The sequence below is a fragment of the Kazachstania africana genome, chromosome 3 (assembly GCF_000304475.1).
Source record: "Kazachstania africana CBS 2517 chromosome 3, complete genome".
In the NCBI taxonomy this organism is placed as follows: Eukaryota; Fungi; Ascomycota; class Saccharomycetes; order Saccharomycetales; family Saccharomycetaceae; genus Kazachstania; species Kazachstania africana.
In genome coordinates this window covers 923864-940306 of record NC_018942.1, presented here as the reverse complement: position 1 = coordinate 940306, position 16443 = coordinate 923864, and the positions used below count along the sequence as shown (strand labels likewise).

General features: G+C 36.1%; 12 protein-coding genes across 12 annotated transcripts; 7 read left to right on the top strand and 5 right to left on the bottom strand.

Moving 5' to 3' along the window:
* Window positions 1-257: 257 nt before the first annotated feature.
* COQ2 (4-hydroxybenzoate octaprenyltransferase) lies at window positions 258-1358 on the top strand (the record flags this gene model as incomplete). Its single annotated transcript, XM_003956549.1, has 1 exon — window positions 258-1358. The coding sequence occupies one exon, from the start codon at window positions 258-260 to the stop codon at window positions 1356-1358; it is 1101 nt and encodes a 366-aa protein (XP_003956598.1).
* Window positions 1359-1378: 20 nt separating this feature from the next.
* MRX15 (Mrx15p) lies at window positions 1379-2158 on the bottom strand (the record flags this gene model as incomplete). Its single annotated transcript, XM_003956548.1, has 1 exon — window positions 1379-2158. The coding sequence occupies one exon, from the start codon at window positions 2156-2158 to the stop codon at window positions 1379-1381; it is 780 nt and encodes a 259-aa protein (XP_003956597.1).
* Window positions 2159-2545: 387 nt separating this feature from the next.
* On the top strand, window positions 2546-4348 carry ZRG17 (Zn(2+) transporter ZRG17; the record flags this gene model as incomplete). The annotated part of the gene is made up of 1 exon (XM_003956547.1): window positions 2546-4348. One exon carries the CDS (start codon window positions 2546-2548, stop codon window positions 4346-4348), a length of 1803 nt encoding a protein of 600 aa, XP_003956596.1.
* Window positions 4349-4378: 30 nt separating this feature from the next.
* DBP6 (putative ATP-dependent RNA helicase DBP6) lies at window positions 4379-6268 on the bottom strand (the record flags this gene model as incomplete). Its single annotated transcript, XM_003956546.1, has 1 exon — window positions 4379-6268. One exon carries the CDS (start codon window positions 6266-6268, stop codon window positions 4379-4381), a length of 1890 nt encoding a protein of 629 aa, XP_003956595.1.
* Window positions 6269-6486: 218 nt separating this feature from the next.
* Window positions 6487-6756, top strand: RSM19 (mitochondrial 37S ribosomal protein uS19m; the record flags this gene model as incomplete). The annotated part of the gene is made up of 1 exon (XM_003956545.1): window positions 6487-6756. One exon carries the CDS (start codon window positions 6487-6489, stop codon window positions 6754-6756), a length of 270 nt encoding a protein of 89 aa, XP_003956594.1.
* Window positions 6757-6979: 223 nt separating this feature from the next.
* On the top strand, window positions 6980-7432 carry MRPS12 (mitochondrial 37S ribosomal protein uS12m; the record flags this gene model as incomplete). Its single annotated transcript, XM_003956544.1, has 1 exon — window positions 6980-7432. The coding sequence occupies one exon, from the start codon at window positions 6980-6982 to the stop codon at window positions 7430-7432; it is 453 nt and encodes a 150-aa protein (XP_003956593.1).
* A 460-nt stretch (window positions 7433-7892) lies between these two features.
* On the top strand, window positions 7893-8894 carry ARC35 (Arc35p; the record flags this gene model as incomplete). Its single annotated transcript, XM_003956543.1, has 1 exon — window positions 7893-8894. The coding sequence occupies one exon, from the start codon at window positions 7893-7895 to the stop codon at window positions 8892-8894; it is 1002 nt and encodes a 333-aa protein (XP_003956592.1).
* Window positions 8895-9058: 164 nt separating this feature from the next.
* EGO4 (Ego4p) lies at window positions 9059-9358 on the bottom strand (the record flags this gene model as incomplete). The annotated part of the gene is made up of 1 exon (XM_003956542.1): window positions 9059-9358. One exon carries the CDS (start codon window positions 9356-9358, stop codon window positions 9059-9061), a length of 300 nt encoding a protein of 99 aa, XP_003956591.1.
* Window positions 9359-10057: 699 nt separating this feature from the next.
* On the top strand, window positions 10058-11842 carry KAFR0C04640 (uncharacterized protein; the record flags this gene model as incomplete). The annotated part of the gene is made up of 1 exon (XM_003956541.1): window positions 10058-11842. The coding sequence occupies one exon, from the start codon at window positions 10058-10060 to the stop codon at window positions 11840-11842; it is 1785 nt and encodes a 594-aa protein (XP_003956590.1).
* Window positions 11843-12076: 234 nt separating this feature from the next.
* Window positions 12077-13078, bottom strand: SOL1 (Sol1p; the record flags this gene model as incomplete). Its single annotated transcript, XM_003956540.1, has 1 exon — window positions 12077-13078. One exon carries the CDS (start codon window positions 13076-13078, stop codon window positions 12077-12079), a length of 1002 nt encoding a protein of 333 aa, XP_003956589.1.
* Window positions 13079-13274: 196 nt separating this feature from the next.
* Window positions 13275-15530, bottom strand: ABZ1 (4-amino-4-deoxychorismate synthase; the record flags this gene model as incomplete). Its single annotated transcript, XM_003956539.1, has 1 exon — window positions 13275-15530. One exon carries the CDS (start codon window positions 15528-15530, stop codon window positions 13275-13277), a length of 2256 nt encoding a protein of 751 aa, XP_003956588.1.
* Window positions 15531-16192: 662 nt separating this feature from the next.
* Window positions 16193-16414, top strand: HUB1 (ubiquitin-like protein HUB1; the record flags this gene model as incomplete). Its single annotated transcript, XM_003956538.1, has 1 exon — window positions 16193-16414. The coding sequence occupies one exon, from the start codon at window positions 16193-16195 to the stop codon at window positions 16412-16414; it is 222 nt and encodes a 73-aa protein (XP_003956587.1).
* Between the last annotated feature and the right edge of the window lie 29 nt (window positions 16415-16443).

The following is a 16443-nucleotide window of genomic DNA, read 5'->3' as shown; positions in this document are numbered from 1 at the left end:
TGTATGGATAGACTGTAATTTACATAGCTGGAGGACTTAGTGTTGTAGAAAAAAGGACTTTACGGTTCTTCTTGCCGTAAGCCGTTCGTTCGGATATGTGAATCTTCTCTTAGTAGCTTTGCCAATTGAGTTGGCTCATTTTTATGTAGTTCTCTTATGAAATTCTACGTTTTTTCATATCGTCAAGTACCAAATAAAGCAGGATACAGGTGCATATACGAGAGCTCCGATAGCTCAGAAAACAGAACAACAAAGCGATGCTGTTTACTGGCCCACGATTCTTTCATCTTCAATTACTCTCAAAAGCAAAGCTTTCAAATGGTATGCTTTATGCCAAGGTAGCTCCACAGTTGTTAGTCCCATCACGCATCAGGTTCATCAGTACGAATACGCATGATGTATTCACTTCCAAGGAGTTAGAAATCGCTAGGACAGAAAGGTTGAAAGGTTTAGGTCCAATCGTGTCAAGACTACCCAAAAAATTGATTCCATATGCTGAATTGATGCGTTTGGAGAAGCCTGTGGGAACATGGCTGCTTTATCTACCTTGCACGTGGGCAATATTGATTGGTGCAATAGAGACATCGGCAAGTCTAGGCCATACTTTAGGCATCCTTGGCTTGTTTGGACTCGGTTCAGTGATAATGAGGGGTGCTGGATGCACCATTAACGATCTGCTAGATAAGGACTTGGATAGTAAGGTAATCAGATCAGTGGAAAGACCTCTAGCTTCCGGTAGAATATCCACAAGAAACGCCACGCTCTTTCTTGCAGGCCAAACTGTTGCTGGCGCTGGTATATTAAGTTTATTACCTGCTGGATGTTGGTGGTTGGGGCTGACTTCGTTGCCAATTGTTTTCACCTATCCATTGTTCAAAAGATTTACTTATTACCCACAAGCTGCCTTGAGTGCTTGTTTTACTTGGGGTGCGTTACTAGGCTTTCCTGCGATGGGAATCTTTGATTGGCCAACAATGATACCTTTGTATCTGGGCACTTATCTATGGTGTATGACCTACGACACCATATATGCCCATCAAGATAAAAAATATGATATTAAGGCTGGGATAAAGTCCACTGCTCTTGCCTGGGGTAAAAATACTAAGAAAATCTGTTTTGGATTATCTGCAGCGCAACTTTCTTTGTATACTATAGCTGGTATCAATAGTGGATTAATTTTGGGGCCAGGATTCTTGGGAGGCTTGGCCATTTTTGGTTATAGATTAATTACAATGCTTTCAAAAGTGAATTTGGATGATCCAAAAGACTGTCGGAGAGCTTTCTTAGCGAATATAAACACTGGATTATACTTCTCATATGCATTGTTCTTTGAGTATTTGCTAAAATCCTTTTTTTAATGGGTGATATTTATATAAAATTATTTATTTACAAGTTTATTTACAATATTTTTAACTGCTGTAGGTTTTTTCTTGGAGTGAGTATGAAATAAGGTTTTCTTCCCATTCAGTTTACGTACTTCTTCGAATATTATTTCGTTACTTTTATGATCCATTTTTCGAGCAGCAACATCACCCTTCTCTGAACCATCTTCTCCAAACAGAGCTACTAACAACCTTCCATCTGATTTCCAGACTGAACCTGAACGAGGAAGAATGTAAAACCTACTAAAGAAATTCTTCAAATTGGGACTTCTGTCGATTAAAAAAAACGAAAATGTTGCCTTATCATCTATTCCCTGGGGGCCCTGACCTGTATAAATTTTGACATTTTTAGCCCTTGTTATATGGCCCAATTGTCGAACCTCTCGTATCGGCCGTGCAAATAATGCAGACCTTCTTGTCAGTTCACAGCTCGGTGGTTTATTCGTATGTGGGATGTATGTAACTCCAGTCACGACCCTGGAAAAGATGTATAGGGTACCAGCTGAAAGTATGAAGGGGAGTGCTGCCAATGGTATAGGACCAAATGTTTTCAGTATTAACCAAACATTACTCTTCTCATTAGAGGCACTTTCTCTGTAACGTTGAGTGGCAGATAGCTTGAAAACATCCAGAAACGAAACCCCATACGTGAGAAGCACTGCAGATAAACTTAGAGATCCAAATCTGTATAGGGGACGAATTCTATAACTGTATATCAATTGAGGCGAATTCAAAGAAGCCAACTCAGAAAGTATCTTGAATATTTTCGTGCTCATCCTGCTTATTCCATTTGATACCAATGGACTTTCCTGACGGTTATTACTGGCTTTAGGCTTCACTGGGTTAACATGATAATAACCGTGAGATCACATACAACGAGTTTCCAATTTCTCGATGCTGAAAAGTGAAAACATATACAAGTTTAAAGGTCATAGAGATCGAGACGTTATCAAGCACTTAAAGCCACAAAGTCATTGCATTACAACAAGCAAATTGTTAAGGAACGTGTTTCATCGCTGTATTAGTTTTATAGATTTTTGTTCTCTAATATTTCCTGAACAGCCGATAGTTCTATCTTAGCACCTTTTTTAGATTTTCTATTGTTCAAAGTGATGGAAGATCCTTCTGATTCGAAGTTACACTCAGGTGCCACCACACCAGCAATGAATGCTATTAAGGAGGAGGATGATATACCAGGATCTCCAGAAAATGCTGTCTTTATTACACCATATATGGATACAGACCGCAATTTATCGTCAATAGATCTAAATCTGGCACCCCCATCAGGGTCTCAGTTGAGACCATTCCTGGCATCACCCACATTCACTAGGGCGAACTCTGCATTTTACTCCAACAAAGAGGGAAACAATTCTAGTTCCAGTATAATATATAACCCTTCTTTCACATTTGGAAATTCGAACAATAACAGTAATACAGAAAGCATACCTACAAATGCTTCTAGCAGTAAAGAACATAGAAGAAGCGTGTACAAATATATTCCTGAAAGTAAACTCCCTCCTCCACCTTCTAGAAGCAGATCTCCAGTTAAAAACTCACCATCCGAGGCAATAATACCTCCAAGCAATCATGTATCCAAGAGATCTTCGGTAACCTTAGAATCGCCGTTTAACTTTCCTAGCACCACAATGAATGATCAGAGAACACATCAACAAAATATCTCTGTTTCAACAACTACAAGGACCTCTTTTCGTAAAGGGCATAGATATAAGCATTCTTCTGTTTCAATGAATTTTTTCCAGGAACCAGAAGTGAAAATACCATTGAACATTGCCAAATCATTACCAATCCCTGATTTTAATGATCTTTTACAGAACTTATCATGGCCAAAGACGCACATTCAATTGGCTCTGGTTCTTTTACAGATTATAATTTGTTCTTTAACTTTTCAGATAGGCCATTACAAATCTTGGAGCAACTTTATAACATTATCACATTTCATCACGTATGACATTATTGGTTCCCTTGCAATTATCTGTGTCGAAACATTATCTCAGTTTGAAGTCTGGTTCACAGCAACCATTACTTTACCCTTTGGCCTGAACAGAATTGATGTATTATTAAGTTTTGGGCTAGCTGTTTCCTTATGTTTTGTGGGCTTAGACTTGTTATTTCATGTGTTAGAAGAAGTAATAGTACTTTTCGTGGAAAACACTAAAATTGACAATCATGATGAAATCAATTCACAAATTCCCCACTCTCACCACATGTCATCATCTGCTGCTGCTGACCCCCAATCTTTAATTGCGAATAACTTTTCCCTATGGTATTCATTCCTGGCGATAAATTTATTCATTTCCACGATGTCATTATTCAAGATATTTTTCAGCAATAAGCATAGCAAACTGAAAACAAAAAACCCCATAATCACCATAACCTACACCATTTATCTTTTCTTTTATCCAACAGTTTTTGAAACTCTGTTAGATTTTGCTGATTATTTCGCTACAGTTCTAATCGCACTTTTTATTTTGATCCATGGGCTCACAATTGTCGAATGGACTTCAACAATATTACTGATGGGGTTCTCAACAGTAGCATTACCCAGTAGTTTACCATTGATAGATGAAGAGGAAGAAATTAATGTCGACAGTTCGAAGGATCGTAAAAAATTATTGAATTCATTACCTATCTCAAGAGATTTGACTAAAACGAATAGACATGAACTCTTTCAGATTAATAAGGACAACAATAATGACGCGACGAACGTTAAAATGTTTTTAAAAGAGAGTATCGAAAGCCTTGAGGAATTCAAGAGTAGATGTGATTTAAATTATGAAGACCTCACTATTATCAAAGTTAATTTTAGTCTGTTCATAATATTGGTAAAAGTGACATTAAAGGGTGGATCGAACGATGATGAACTGAAGCTGCGCCTGGCAATACATAACTGTGCAAGAAATGTATTGCCTACATGTGAAACTACAATTGAAATTGATAGATTATAGTTATACATACCTACATACATATAGTCATTCTCAGACTTGACTTTTTAATGCAAAGAGGCATTCTTTATAGATAGAATCTTCATCTTCATTGATTACTACAATTTCATTAGTTGGGTCGTCACTTTCGAGTGCCATTACTTCGTGTCCATCAACATCACGACTCAAATCTTCGTCAATCTGTTGATTCCAGAATTTCCTCTCACCTTTACCCACTAATAGATTAATAGCATTACCATCCATGTTTGCTCTGGCTGTTCTACCAACACGATGAACGTACTGTTGTGAAGAAATCGGTAAGTCATAATTTATAACGTTTGTAATACTATTAATATCTATACCTCTAGACATTAAATCAGTTGTGATCAAAATATGCATAGAGCTTCCTTTGTTTTGTCCAAATTCATTTACTATTTTATTATTTTGAGATTTTGTGTTATTCGAATTAATGGAATTTATCAAAAGACTAGTAGAGCTGTTGAACTTTTCGGCCATTACACTCAGTAAAGTTGCCAGTCTTAAGGATGCTTCATTTGATTTAACAAATATCAAAATTTTGTTATCGATAGATTCTTGTACTTTTTTCTTAAGTAAATGTAGTAAAAATAGCGGCTTATACAAACTTTTTGCAGTTGGAATACAAATATTAGTTTCTTGTAATTTTTTGGGTAAATTGTATAACTTCACAGATTGAGTTAAGAATAGCTTTGGATTGTAAAGTCTCAAAGTATTTAATTTTTCTGTATTGGTTGTTAAGGTAGCAGAAAACACCATTTTTACCACATTCCCTGGTAGAGTATCAACTTGAGATTTGTCATTATTTAAGGAATGTAGCAATTCTTCTGACCAGTTTTGAAAGGACTGATTCAATAATCGGTCGGCTTCATCGAGTACTAAAAATTTGAGATTCTTCAGACTTATAGACTTCATGGATAAAAGATCTACTAATCTACCTGGAGTAATGATTAAAATATCTGGTTCTACCTGTAATAATCTTGAATGCTCTTCTCTTAAAGAGTTCTCCAATTTGGAAGTACTTATAACTAGGCTGGTACCACTGGATAATTTCTGCAGCGTTTCAAAGACTTGATGAATCAACATCTTTGTTGGTACAATAATCAAACAACGTAATTTATTAATCTTACGATTCGATAGGGTTTGAATTATAGGAATTGAATATGCTAATGTTTTACCGGAACCAGTTGATGCATTAACTAGAATATCACCAACTCTTCTGGTAAAATTTTTCTTGGTTGAAGACCATGAGAAGTTTATCAGAGGTAAAATAGTATCCAATAGAATTGTTTGAATTGGGAATGTTTCTTGCGAGAAATACTTTTTAATATTTTGCAATAGCTTTGGTTGCAGTAGAGAACCATATGTATCATATGGTTTAATCATGGAGTTGTCGTAATAAATCTTCGTTGAGTTCATCCATGCCGTAGACTTGTCACTAGAAAAGCTGGTGTTATCATTTGTTGCTAGATTTCTGACAATTGCAGGTTGGGGTATTTGTTCTAATGGGCGTTGTTCAACTTCTGACATATTGTCCTCATCGCTCTGGGCTAGATCATCAGGCTTAAACCTATCTTGTAATGAAATTGTTTGTTGGAATCTTGAAAAGACTGAATCATGCTTACCAGTTACCGGCTCACTCACAGTTTTCTCTGTAGCCTCCTCGATACGTGCTTCTTCATAGGAAGACATACCAGATTCCATGTCAATGTCATTTTCTGCTTCCTCCTCCTGGAGACCATAGACTTCTTCCTCTTCTTCTTCTTCACTTTTATCTTCACTTTCAACTTCATTAGATCTCTTTAATGGAATAACCTTTTCAAGAGGGCTCTCTTCCTTCCTTATAGGCTTTTCTTCATTAGAATCTACCACAGCAAGTTTAGTAGGGTCAAATCGTTGAGCAAACATCGTATACCTGACCAGCCTTCAAGTCTAATATAATATCAGAGCTCATCGCAATAAATTTTTTCATAAAAATTTTCGATAATAATAATACGCGATAGTTCAGAAAACAAAAAAGGAACACTAACCATAAAGATGATTACCTGTAGCAACGTTATGAGATAAGCTCACATCGTCATTTTACTCACTAATTGACACCTTTGCTAAATTGTTCCTCTGAAGAAATGGTATTTTCCACTGTGAGGTTACTGTCTAGAGCTGCATGGAAGGGACCCAACATAGTTCCACTGCCAATAAAGGAAGCCATGACAAAGGGGACTCCGATCAGAACCAACGCTAGGAGCGCTACAATCCTGCCACAGTTTGTTGGCTTGAAATTTCAAGTACATAACGGTAAAGAATACGTGCCGTTCGAAGTCACAGAAGATATGGTTGGTAGAAAATTAGGAGAATTCGCCTTTACAAGGAAAAGACTGTCTTATACAAAGAAGTAACCACTCTATCTGTGTGATTGTAAATGATGATAAGATCCTCCATAACTGTAAATAATATTACACATATATATATTCTAACCTTCATTGTCCTTCGAACTTTTTATTCGAAAGACATTCACTATGATAATGCTTCAAAATCTCGCTTTCTCTCCTTTATAATAAGTCATAATATAAATAAATCAACAATTAACAAAAGAAGACGCAAAGAAACTCGTGTGCTCCCATGGTGGAAATGGTCGGCCTTCTAAAAGCACTCTTCAGTCCCAACCTACGATCTTTCAGCACAAGTTCGGTTGTTCAAGCCACTATAAATCAAATAAAGAGAGGTGCCGGCCCTCCAAGACGGAAGAAGATAAATACTTCACCAGATTTGGAACACTGCCCATTTAAGAAAGGTGTCGTATTGAGAACAATGATTCTAAAACCTAAGAAACCAAATTCAGCCCAAAGAAAAGCATGTAGAGTAAAACTTTCTAACGGCAATGTAATTTCGGCATATATCCCTGGGGAAGGTCATAACGTACAAGAACATAGTATCGTACTCGTTAGAGGTGGTAGATGTCAAGATTTGCCTGGTGTGAAATACCATTTAGTTCGAGGAAATAGTGATCTGGGAGGTGTTGTGGGCAGAATCTCATCCAGATCCAAATATGGTGTAAAAAAACCAACTTCATAGTATTGTGCCCAAATTTTGGACCCATCACTCCTGTATATAATATAAAGATTGCAAATTGTCGACGTCAGTTTTCGTCAAGAATAATTTTCTCAGTAGCCCATACACATGTATATATTCAATGGTATATTATTGCAGAACCGTCACGCTTCGCCAAAAGCATTCATTCGTCGGAAGGCAAACTGCATATGACAGCGGAAGTGACAACAAACAGCTAGTAGCCACGAGAAGACCAGTGACGGTCAAGCTGCTACAAGCACTATTGTATACAGTCCTCAATAAGAGCAGAACCTAATTTTCTTTCCATTTTTACTATGCGGTGTGTTGATGGGGCTTGACGAAATTTTCGAATTTTGCAAATAAAAGTTTGAATAGGAGTGTTTGAAAAGGTAGTAATAGGTGAGACTCAAGGGTTTATTAGACACAATTGAATACAAGAACAAAAAGGATTAGGTGAGCACAGATGTTACACTTACAACCACACAATTTACTTATCCAAAAGACCTTGACTGAGGCCATTGAAGCGGTTAACAATGGTACTCCATTAACGTTAGATAGAATTGTCTCCGATTTTGATTACACAACATTCCATATTTCTAACTCAGATGAAGAGAAGAGTACTTTGCTTTTAAGTGTCAAAACCAAGGCGTGGGCGAGTGTCGTAAATTGTGGGGATTTACTTTCATATCTTCAGTCATCTTTCACAAAGTTCAATGGTATCGAAATTCCATCAAATTTTGAAAATGGCTACAATTATACTTTAGCACTCGATCTTAAGCAATTAGATCAAGAATCTGTGGTTCAAGCATCATTACTAAAAACCATGATCATGAGTTTCCCATTCAATTTATCATTCGAAGAATTCAACAAATTGAGTTCTCAACCTGCTCCAACGACAGAATACGAACTAAATAATATTAACAACAACGCTCCAGTTTTCAAGATTGAGTACAGAGATGATGAGAATATCTTTATCAAACCTTCGTTCGATCGTATTACTGTCATTTTTGAGACCATTTTCCAAGATGAGACAGATAAGATCCTCGGTAAAGTGTTCTTGCAAGAATTTGTAGACGCCAGAAAGAGGAACCGTGGTATTCAGTCTGCTCCACAAGTTCTTTTCTCACATGAACCGCCTTTAGAATTAAGAAACTTGAGTGAATACTCGAATTATACTGATATCAGCTCTAGTAAAAGATTCATTACTTTTGTATTATTTCCACGTCATTTTGCAAATGATGAATTGAAATTCAAATCAGTTGTCCAATTGACTCTATTCAGAAGCTATTTCCATTATCACATCAAGTGTTCAAAAGCTTATTTGCATTCCAGAATGAGATATAGAGTTGATACATTTGTTAAAGTTTTGAACAGAGCGAAAGTTGATGAGGAAGAAGATTCAAAGGATGCTGACAGTGAACAACATGTCAGGAGAACGATCACAGGAAGAAAAGTTGTTTATTAGATGAATTTTTTGTACTTTTTTTTTGAAATATCTTCCTACATATATATTTTGATGTCTACAAAGCAAATTGAAATAAATTAATATTAACAATAATATAGAATCGTTATTTCTAAAAACATCACTTAATTAAATACATTTGTAAAACAGAAAAACTACTGATATACTTATTCTTCCTTTTTGTCGTCGGTATAAATAACTGTAGTCTTACCGTCATGACGCTTGAATACATGGGTTAATCCATGATGATCATCATAAAAGGTAAAGTAACCAACCTTACCCAGACCTTCATTTGCCTTTTTGAAGATATCTTGAATATGTGTCTTTTTTAATTCCCTACCGACACCAGAAGTATCAATAAGATGTTCATTTTCATCGAAAGTTAACGTACCGACAGTTTTTGGAATTAATTCAAATAACTTGGTACTAATGTCAATTACTTCGTCAATCTCTTTGTCACCACGCATATTTTTTTTTTATTATAATTATCAGTCAATTATAATTATATTTGTATATTATATTTTAAACTCGAACACTTAGAAGTAAATTTTCGAATTGAATGATTCAGGTACATTTCTTTATATATAGATGTATTCAAGATCGATCTGCACATTGTGTTCCTTAATTAGCACTTAGCTCCCTGAAATACCACGATAATTACTCCCAAGTGACTCCCTCCACTCCAAGGGGTCCCCAGAAATAATCCTTAATAGATGTCAAGCTATTATTGTTGGTGTATAGAATTTTGACTCGAAGAAATTACATTCCAATCCTTCCACAATTGAATTGTTAACAAATCAATTATTTGATAGAAATCGCTCAGATCCCACACATCCCAAGTTGAGTGAAACTAATAGAAAACAAGTTCGTGGGATTCACCGGGGCCCATGCTCAGTTCTCCGAATAACCCTAGGGTTTAATCGAACCTTGTATAAAGAGCCATGACACTTTCCAGCTGAATGGGCCGACTTTCTATTAGGGCTTGACTGTGATTCCGACCAAAGAATTTAAAAAACCAAAAGTCCGGGCAATCGCGTCGAAGGCTGATTTTCTGAACTGTAATAATCTATAAACTTAGTATTTTTTTACATTGCGAAGCTGCAAGTATAAGTCACGTAGTCACATATAACTTGCACATATCATTGCATGGAACACGCACCCCAAAAATGTTCTGGCTAGTACTTTTTGGTTGTGTATTTACTGTATGCACCTCAGTGCTCACTACTGACAGGTATTTTTCCTTCAAAATGCATAAAAACACATTTCCCTTCGTTTTACTTATATTGACATTGAACATGATGCTACTGCTGGGAACAGACTTCCTTTTACCGTTTGATGTTTTTCAAGCATCTGCTGTTGGTAGCAATGGCCATACAAACAAGCCACTTAATGAAACGACTGTACAGGAACTGTCTCATCTACGAAAGAGATCCAATAACGTTCGGTTTTTCGAGATAATCTGGCCATTGATTTATTGGTTACAATTTGCATTTTGCTGGTTTTTGATACCGGTTGGTATTTCCTACATTTCGTTGAAATATGCGTTACCCAGAGATGACCGTCGTGAGAGGTTTATCAAGTCTATTTTGCAGAATGTGAAATTCTATTCTTTGTGTTTGTTAGGGATAATAATAGGTTCATTGTACCTAATAATGAGCACTGGCCACAATCTTTTAGAATTCAAGTCATTAATTATCACATTATCCCACCTATACTCCCTGAGTTATACGCTAATATTACTCTCTACGGGGTTGATTATTTTACCGAGGGATCTGATTAATTCTGTAAAAGTTCCAAGTGCCATATCTAATAACAAACTCTTTGTTGTACTGAGTAAAACGAATGATGATGTTAATGATTCTCAGTTGAACCTTGTAGATAATGCCGATTTGATATTAAGTTCGAACGAGTTAAACAATGGTGATGTTACTTTCAACCAACTGTTAAATGAATGTAAAATCGAAATTGAGTCAAAATTAGATGATCTGAAGATTTCAACGGCAAATAGAGTGTCAACAGAGTTGCCCAAACCTATTACCAACCTAAGAAAACTGAACAGTACATACAATAAGTTCATTAACCATTATTATAACTATATCTACTACCAAAATCATTCCAATTCAATCATACACACATTAGCACAAACACAATCAAATTCAATAAACAATTTAAAAAAAATTGCTGTGTTCATCATAGGCCTAATTGCAACTATCTTATCATTTTTAATCATTATATGCGAAATATTACCAAAAAAGATGAACTTTCTTGACAAGTGGTTGTTCCATAATGGTGACAATTATTACAATTTCCTCATAATCTTCACGATTTTGTCATATAATACAATTTCTTCACTATATGCCATGAGTAAATTCAAATTCAATAATTTTCATCTAATTTCAAACGGTAACAGTAATCCTTCTAACGTTTTTTACTATTCCTTATACTCAAGTAGATTATTGTTCCCTTTATGCTTCAATTTGATCACATTATTACCAAACAATCAAAAGCGATCGACTTTTCAGATAATACTATTCGATAGACTAAACGTTATACCCCTGGTGAAGTTCTTGAACAATTACTTACCAATGATTTTTATGGTGTTAATTCCATTGAGTTATAGATTTGACTTGAAACAAAAAATTTTGCTCAATATTCTTGGTGAAGAGTTCTATTACCAATTTTTTGGCATGATGTTATATGATCCTTTGAATGAACCAACTTCCACAAACGCAGAGCCTGCTGTTGATGCTGTTACGGAAGGTAGGTATAATATGAATGAAGATTACGAATATTCCTTACAAGATGGTAAGTATTTATTTGAAAGGGCCTCAACACAATTCAATTTGAATGTGCCCGGTAAGAATATCCCATTAAACGAAACCCCATTGAACATTTATAATGACGCTAACCCTTCTCGAAATACCAGTACAAATAACTTGACTTATCTGTAATCATTTTTTAGTCAACTATAGTATATATGTGATAAAGTTTAATAATTTATTCCTGGAAATGCATTTTCTATTTTCCTATATCAGTTAGAGAATGTATATTTATTTAATATATGACATCATATAATAATAGTGTGTAACAACAACAAAATATCTTCAGATAGATATTATTAAGGAGCACAGGACTGTGTAGTACATATAACCAGAAGTCAGCATGTTTTTTTTCATTAATTTCTTTTACTCAGACTCAATTTTATTATGAAATTTATAAGTTTTCTTTGTAACAAATACATCAGTTAACGCATCATCATCCACAAACCATGATACACGTCCTGCTGCGCCTTCATTAACAATACTACTAGGTAAACCTTTCTCTGGTCTTTCCATAATAGTTTTGATAACCGGAGCTTTCACAGCACCTTCTACAACAAACATTACCCTATGAGAATGACAAATTACAGGAATTGTTAATGAAATCCTATTTGAAGGGCCAGATGGAGCTTTTACTACTGGAACGACCCACGCTAGTTTCTCCCTAAGATTTTCTTGGAAATTTGGGAATAAGGATGCAATGTGACCATCTGGTGCACAACCTAGCAAAAATAAGTCAAACATCGGAAGTTTTACAGAATCTCTTCCGGCAAAACCCTTGATCAAGACTTTTTCATAATTATCGGCACATTCTTGGGGATCTTCGATCAAAGATTCATCTATATGATAGACGTTTGGTTTCCCATACTTTTCAGTGTCAATAAGATCTAAAATTTTTCTTTTGGCTTGTCCGTAGTTACTGTCATTGGAGTTAAAGGGTACCAGTCTTTCGTCAGCAAAATACATATCCCATTTACCCCATTGAACGTCAGATCTTTTCAAAAGACCTTCGTGCAGAACCTGAATCAAGGAACCACCAGAGATGGCAATCTTGAATCGTACTTCTTTCTTCTTTGTAGATGACCTCCTTACGCTACTGGCACTGCTGTCATTGCCAACTGAGCGAACACTCTTAGATGAAAGAACTCGTTGAACTTCTGATCCTTCCCCATCTTCACTCCGTTTGGTTCCTAGTTCATTAACTTTGCCAGTGGAATGACTCGTGTTCAATGCAGCGAGCGAAGGCTTCCTTTCTTTTACCTTTCTATTCAATGCACCATTTTGTGCATACACAACATAATCAGCCACTGCCTCAGCCACATCCGAGAATTCATGGAAGGCAAACACTTTAGGCACAGTTGTTGTCATTTTCTGATAACTATATTTGGCTATTTACAGTTCTACTCAATACCCACGTCTATTTACACTGTTATATATTATTCCTAGCAAATCTCCTTTCAACGTTTAACCCTTTTACGACACTCCGCTCCGCGGTCTGGGTGTGGTGATAATTGCGAAATTAAAGGCATGATGCCAAACTTTTTTGGCTCTTCCGACTATAGGGTTATTCAAAAACCTGTAATGCACTGTCTAGTTTGACTTGCATCTCTTCCCATTCACCATCGAGTGTACTGAGGGCAGTAATGGCACCACCTGCTCCCAAAAGCCACTTCTTACCACCATCGTAGGAATACATGCACCTTATATTGACGGACCAGTCGCTGTGGTCATTGACGGACCAGTAACCAGAAACACCACTGTAAACACCTCTGCTGCCATCGGGATGTATATGTTCGTTCAATTCGTTTTCGATCTCTTTTTGAAGTAATTCGACGGTAATCTTCTTTGGAGCGCCCGTCATTGAGCCCGGTGGTAAGGAATTTCTTAAGAAGTCAAATCCAGAATATACACTGTTTTGTATACCACTTGCTCTGATAACACTAACCAACTGATATACAGTTTCGTATTCTTCGATAGACATAAATTCGGTTACTTGAACATCCTTCACTAGCTGGTGCAGGTCATTTCTTATCAAATCCAAGATCATCAAATTTTCACCAAACTCTTTTGGCGTTTTCAGGATTTCACTGGCCCGTTTCAAGTCCATATTTCTTCCTTTCTTCACTGTACCCTTTATAGGGCGGAGTTCACAAATATTCTGGTCCCATTCAATAAATCTTTCTGGAGATGAACTCAATAAATATAGTATGTCTTCGGAGCCAATTAGATCATTAAACTCAAAAAAACTTGAAAAGGGAGATGGGTTCATTTTTAGCAACTTCTTGTATATAATCCATGGATTAATAGTCTTACTAGGTTGTACTATCGATTGTGTCGTAAGACAGATTTCATATGAATCGCCACAATGAATACGTCTTTGGCACTTTTTGAAGGCTCTCATATAATCTACAGCATTCGGTTTCTCAATAGCAAAGTGAGTTGCGTCGGGAAATCCAGTACTGTCATCGCCTTCAGATTCTATACCTGCAGATGAATTAAAATTTACGAAGAAATCTGTAAGTTCCTGGGGAAATGACCCAGATAATGATATCGTATAAAGTTTTCCGATTTCATGGTCGATTACAATGGAATTTGATATAAATGCGAGTTTGGCATCAGGCTGTAAAGAGTATGTACCAGATTGTTCGACATATTGTCCCATTTCATATCCTAAAATACCTACTAGTCCCCCAATAAATGGCAGCTTATTGTCGTAGTGATATGAGATGTGGTCTTTCATAAAATTTCCGATATAGTCCCAAAATTTAGATTTATCTTGGGGGAGAACAGTAAGGCAGTCTGTAGATGTACCTTCTTCAACATTTTTTTTATATTCAGACACTTTCAGTCTTGGATCTTGCCAACTATGAACTGTTGTTTTCTTGATTGATTCGTAATGCGTAAAAACAGTGGAACTGTCATCCGGTAATGCAATTATCGACCACTTGCCAAATTTTTTATTGAATTTGGAAGATAGTAAAAGAAACTTGGAGAGATTTGGGAAGGAATCACAAAATAGTTTCGCCATATCAATTCCACCTTCATTGATTCTGTACGATTGAATAGATATTTCCGGCGATTTCGAGGAATTGTATGAGTTGAGGTAAGTTGGTCTAATGTCAATTGATTTGTGTATAGACCGTAAAAATTGTTCAGAATTTGATCTGATAGATGTTTCTTTGTGATGTGATTGCGTGATCTTCAAGAAATTTTCGATAAGCTTATCACCATATTCTGAACAGCAGGACTCTGGATGATATTGAACCCCATAATATGGCTTTCCTTTTATCTTTGCTGCCATTAACAGTTTACCATTCTCATCATAAGTGAACGCAAGCGGTTCGATATTATCATTCCCTTCATAGTTCGAAACATGAAGAGAATGATACCTAGTAGATTTGAATACAGGTGGACAGTTTTCGAATAAAGGGACACTCGTGTCTATCTCGATTGGTTCTACTTGTCCATGCTTAATAGTCTTCAGTTCTTCTATAGTAGCACCGTGATAATAGCACATTGCTTGAAAACCTAGACAAACACCAAGAATCGGAATTTCAATTTGATCTGAATTGAATAGTGCTGATATGATCCCGATATCTTTAGCACCATTAACTGGATTTCCTGGTCCTGGGCCAATGACAATACACTCGAAAATATTTATGTATGCTAATAGTTCCTTGAGATCATCGAAGGTGTCATTATGAATAACCGTAACTTGAATTCCCTTTCCATTGTCGATGCTCTGACTTTCAATCAATCTTATAAGGTTATAACTGAAAGAATCATAAGAATCAATGAAAAGAATATTAAATCGATCCATTGTTCGCTATCTACAGTGCTTGAGGAGCACTTCTCAAATATAGTTGAGTGATTCAAAGTAAATTTTATTTTTAAGTTCACCTCATCGGATCTTGAGAAGCAACGATTATTCTCGGATTTCAAGAGCAGTACAAAATTAAGAGAACTGTGTATTATGCAGAAAAAGCATGGGAAAGGCTAAACGCAGTTCACTCACGTCTTCCAATCTATATTTTATCTTTTGACGAAGCCAAGCTGAGAGTATTGCACTTTTTTCTGTCTGTGGTGCCAAGACCTAGTAGGTGTTTTCTTACGACTGCCTGTTTATTCCACTGGCCCAAACTTTCCACTTGGGAAAATCAGGCACTGTATTTGAGGGTATTACACAAGTTTTTCCTCAGAATATAATTTTACTTGTATTACTCACTATAGAGAATCCTTAAACATTAAAAACTCTCAAATAATTACGCCTCGTGGATCTCTTGAAGGCCATCGATTATCACACAAGCAAGTTAATAATGCGATGCTCCGTTTGTTATTTATACAAGGATAATGAAGAATAATGCATTAACCTTACATTTCCATATCAGCTTTTTCAGTAGATGTATTAACCCGAATTAATGTTTGAAAAATTGTTTTGATGTAGTCAATGTCGAAGTCATCGACGAAAGAACACAGTTAGGGATGATTGAAGTGATTGTTAGTGATAGATTGGGTAAAAAGACAAAAGTCAAGTGCTTAGAAGATGATACCGTAGGTGACTTGAAGAAAGTTCTATCGGTTCAAATTGGCAGCCTTCCTAGTAAGCTTGTATTACAAAAGGGAGGAACCGTTTTAAAAGATCATATAACGCTTGGTGATTATGAAATTCATAGCGGTACCAATCTAGAATTATACTATGTGTAATTCATGATGAATATGGTATTAGTCATTAA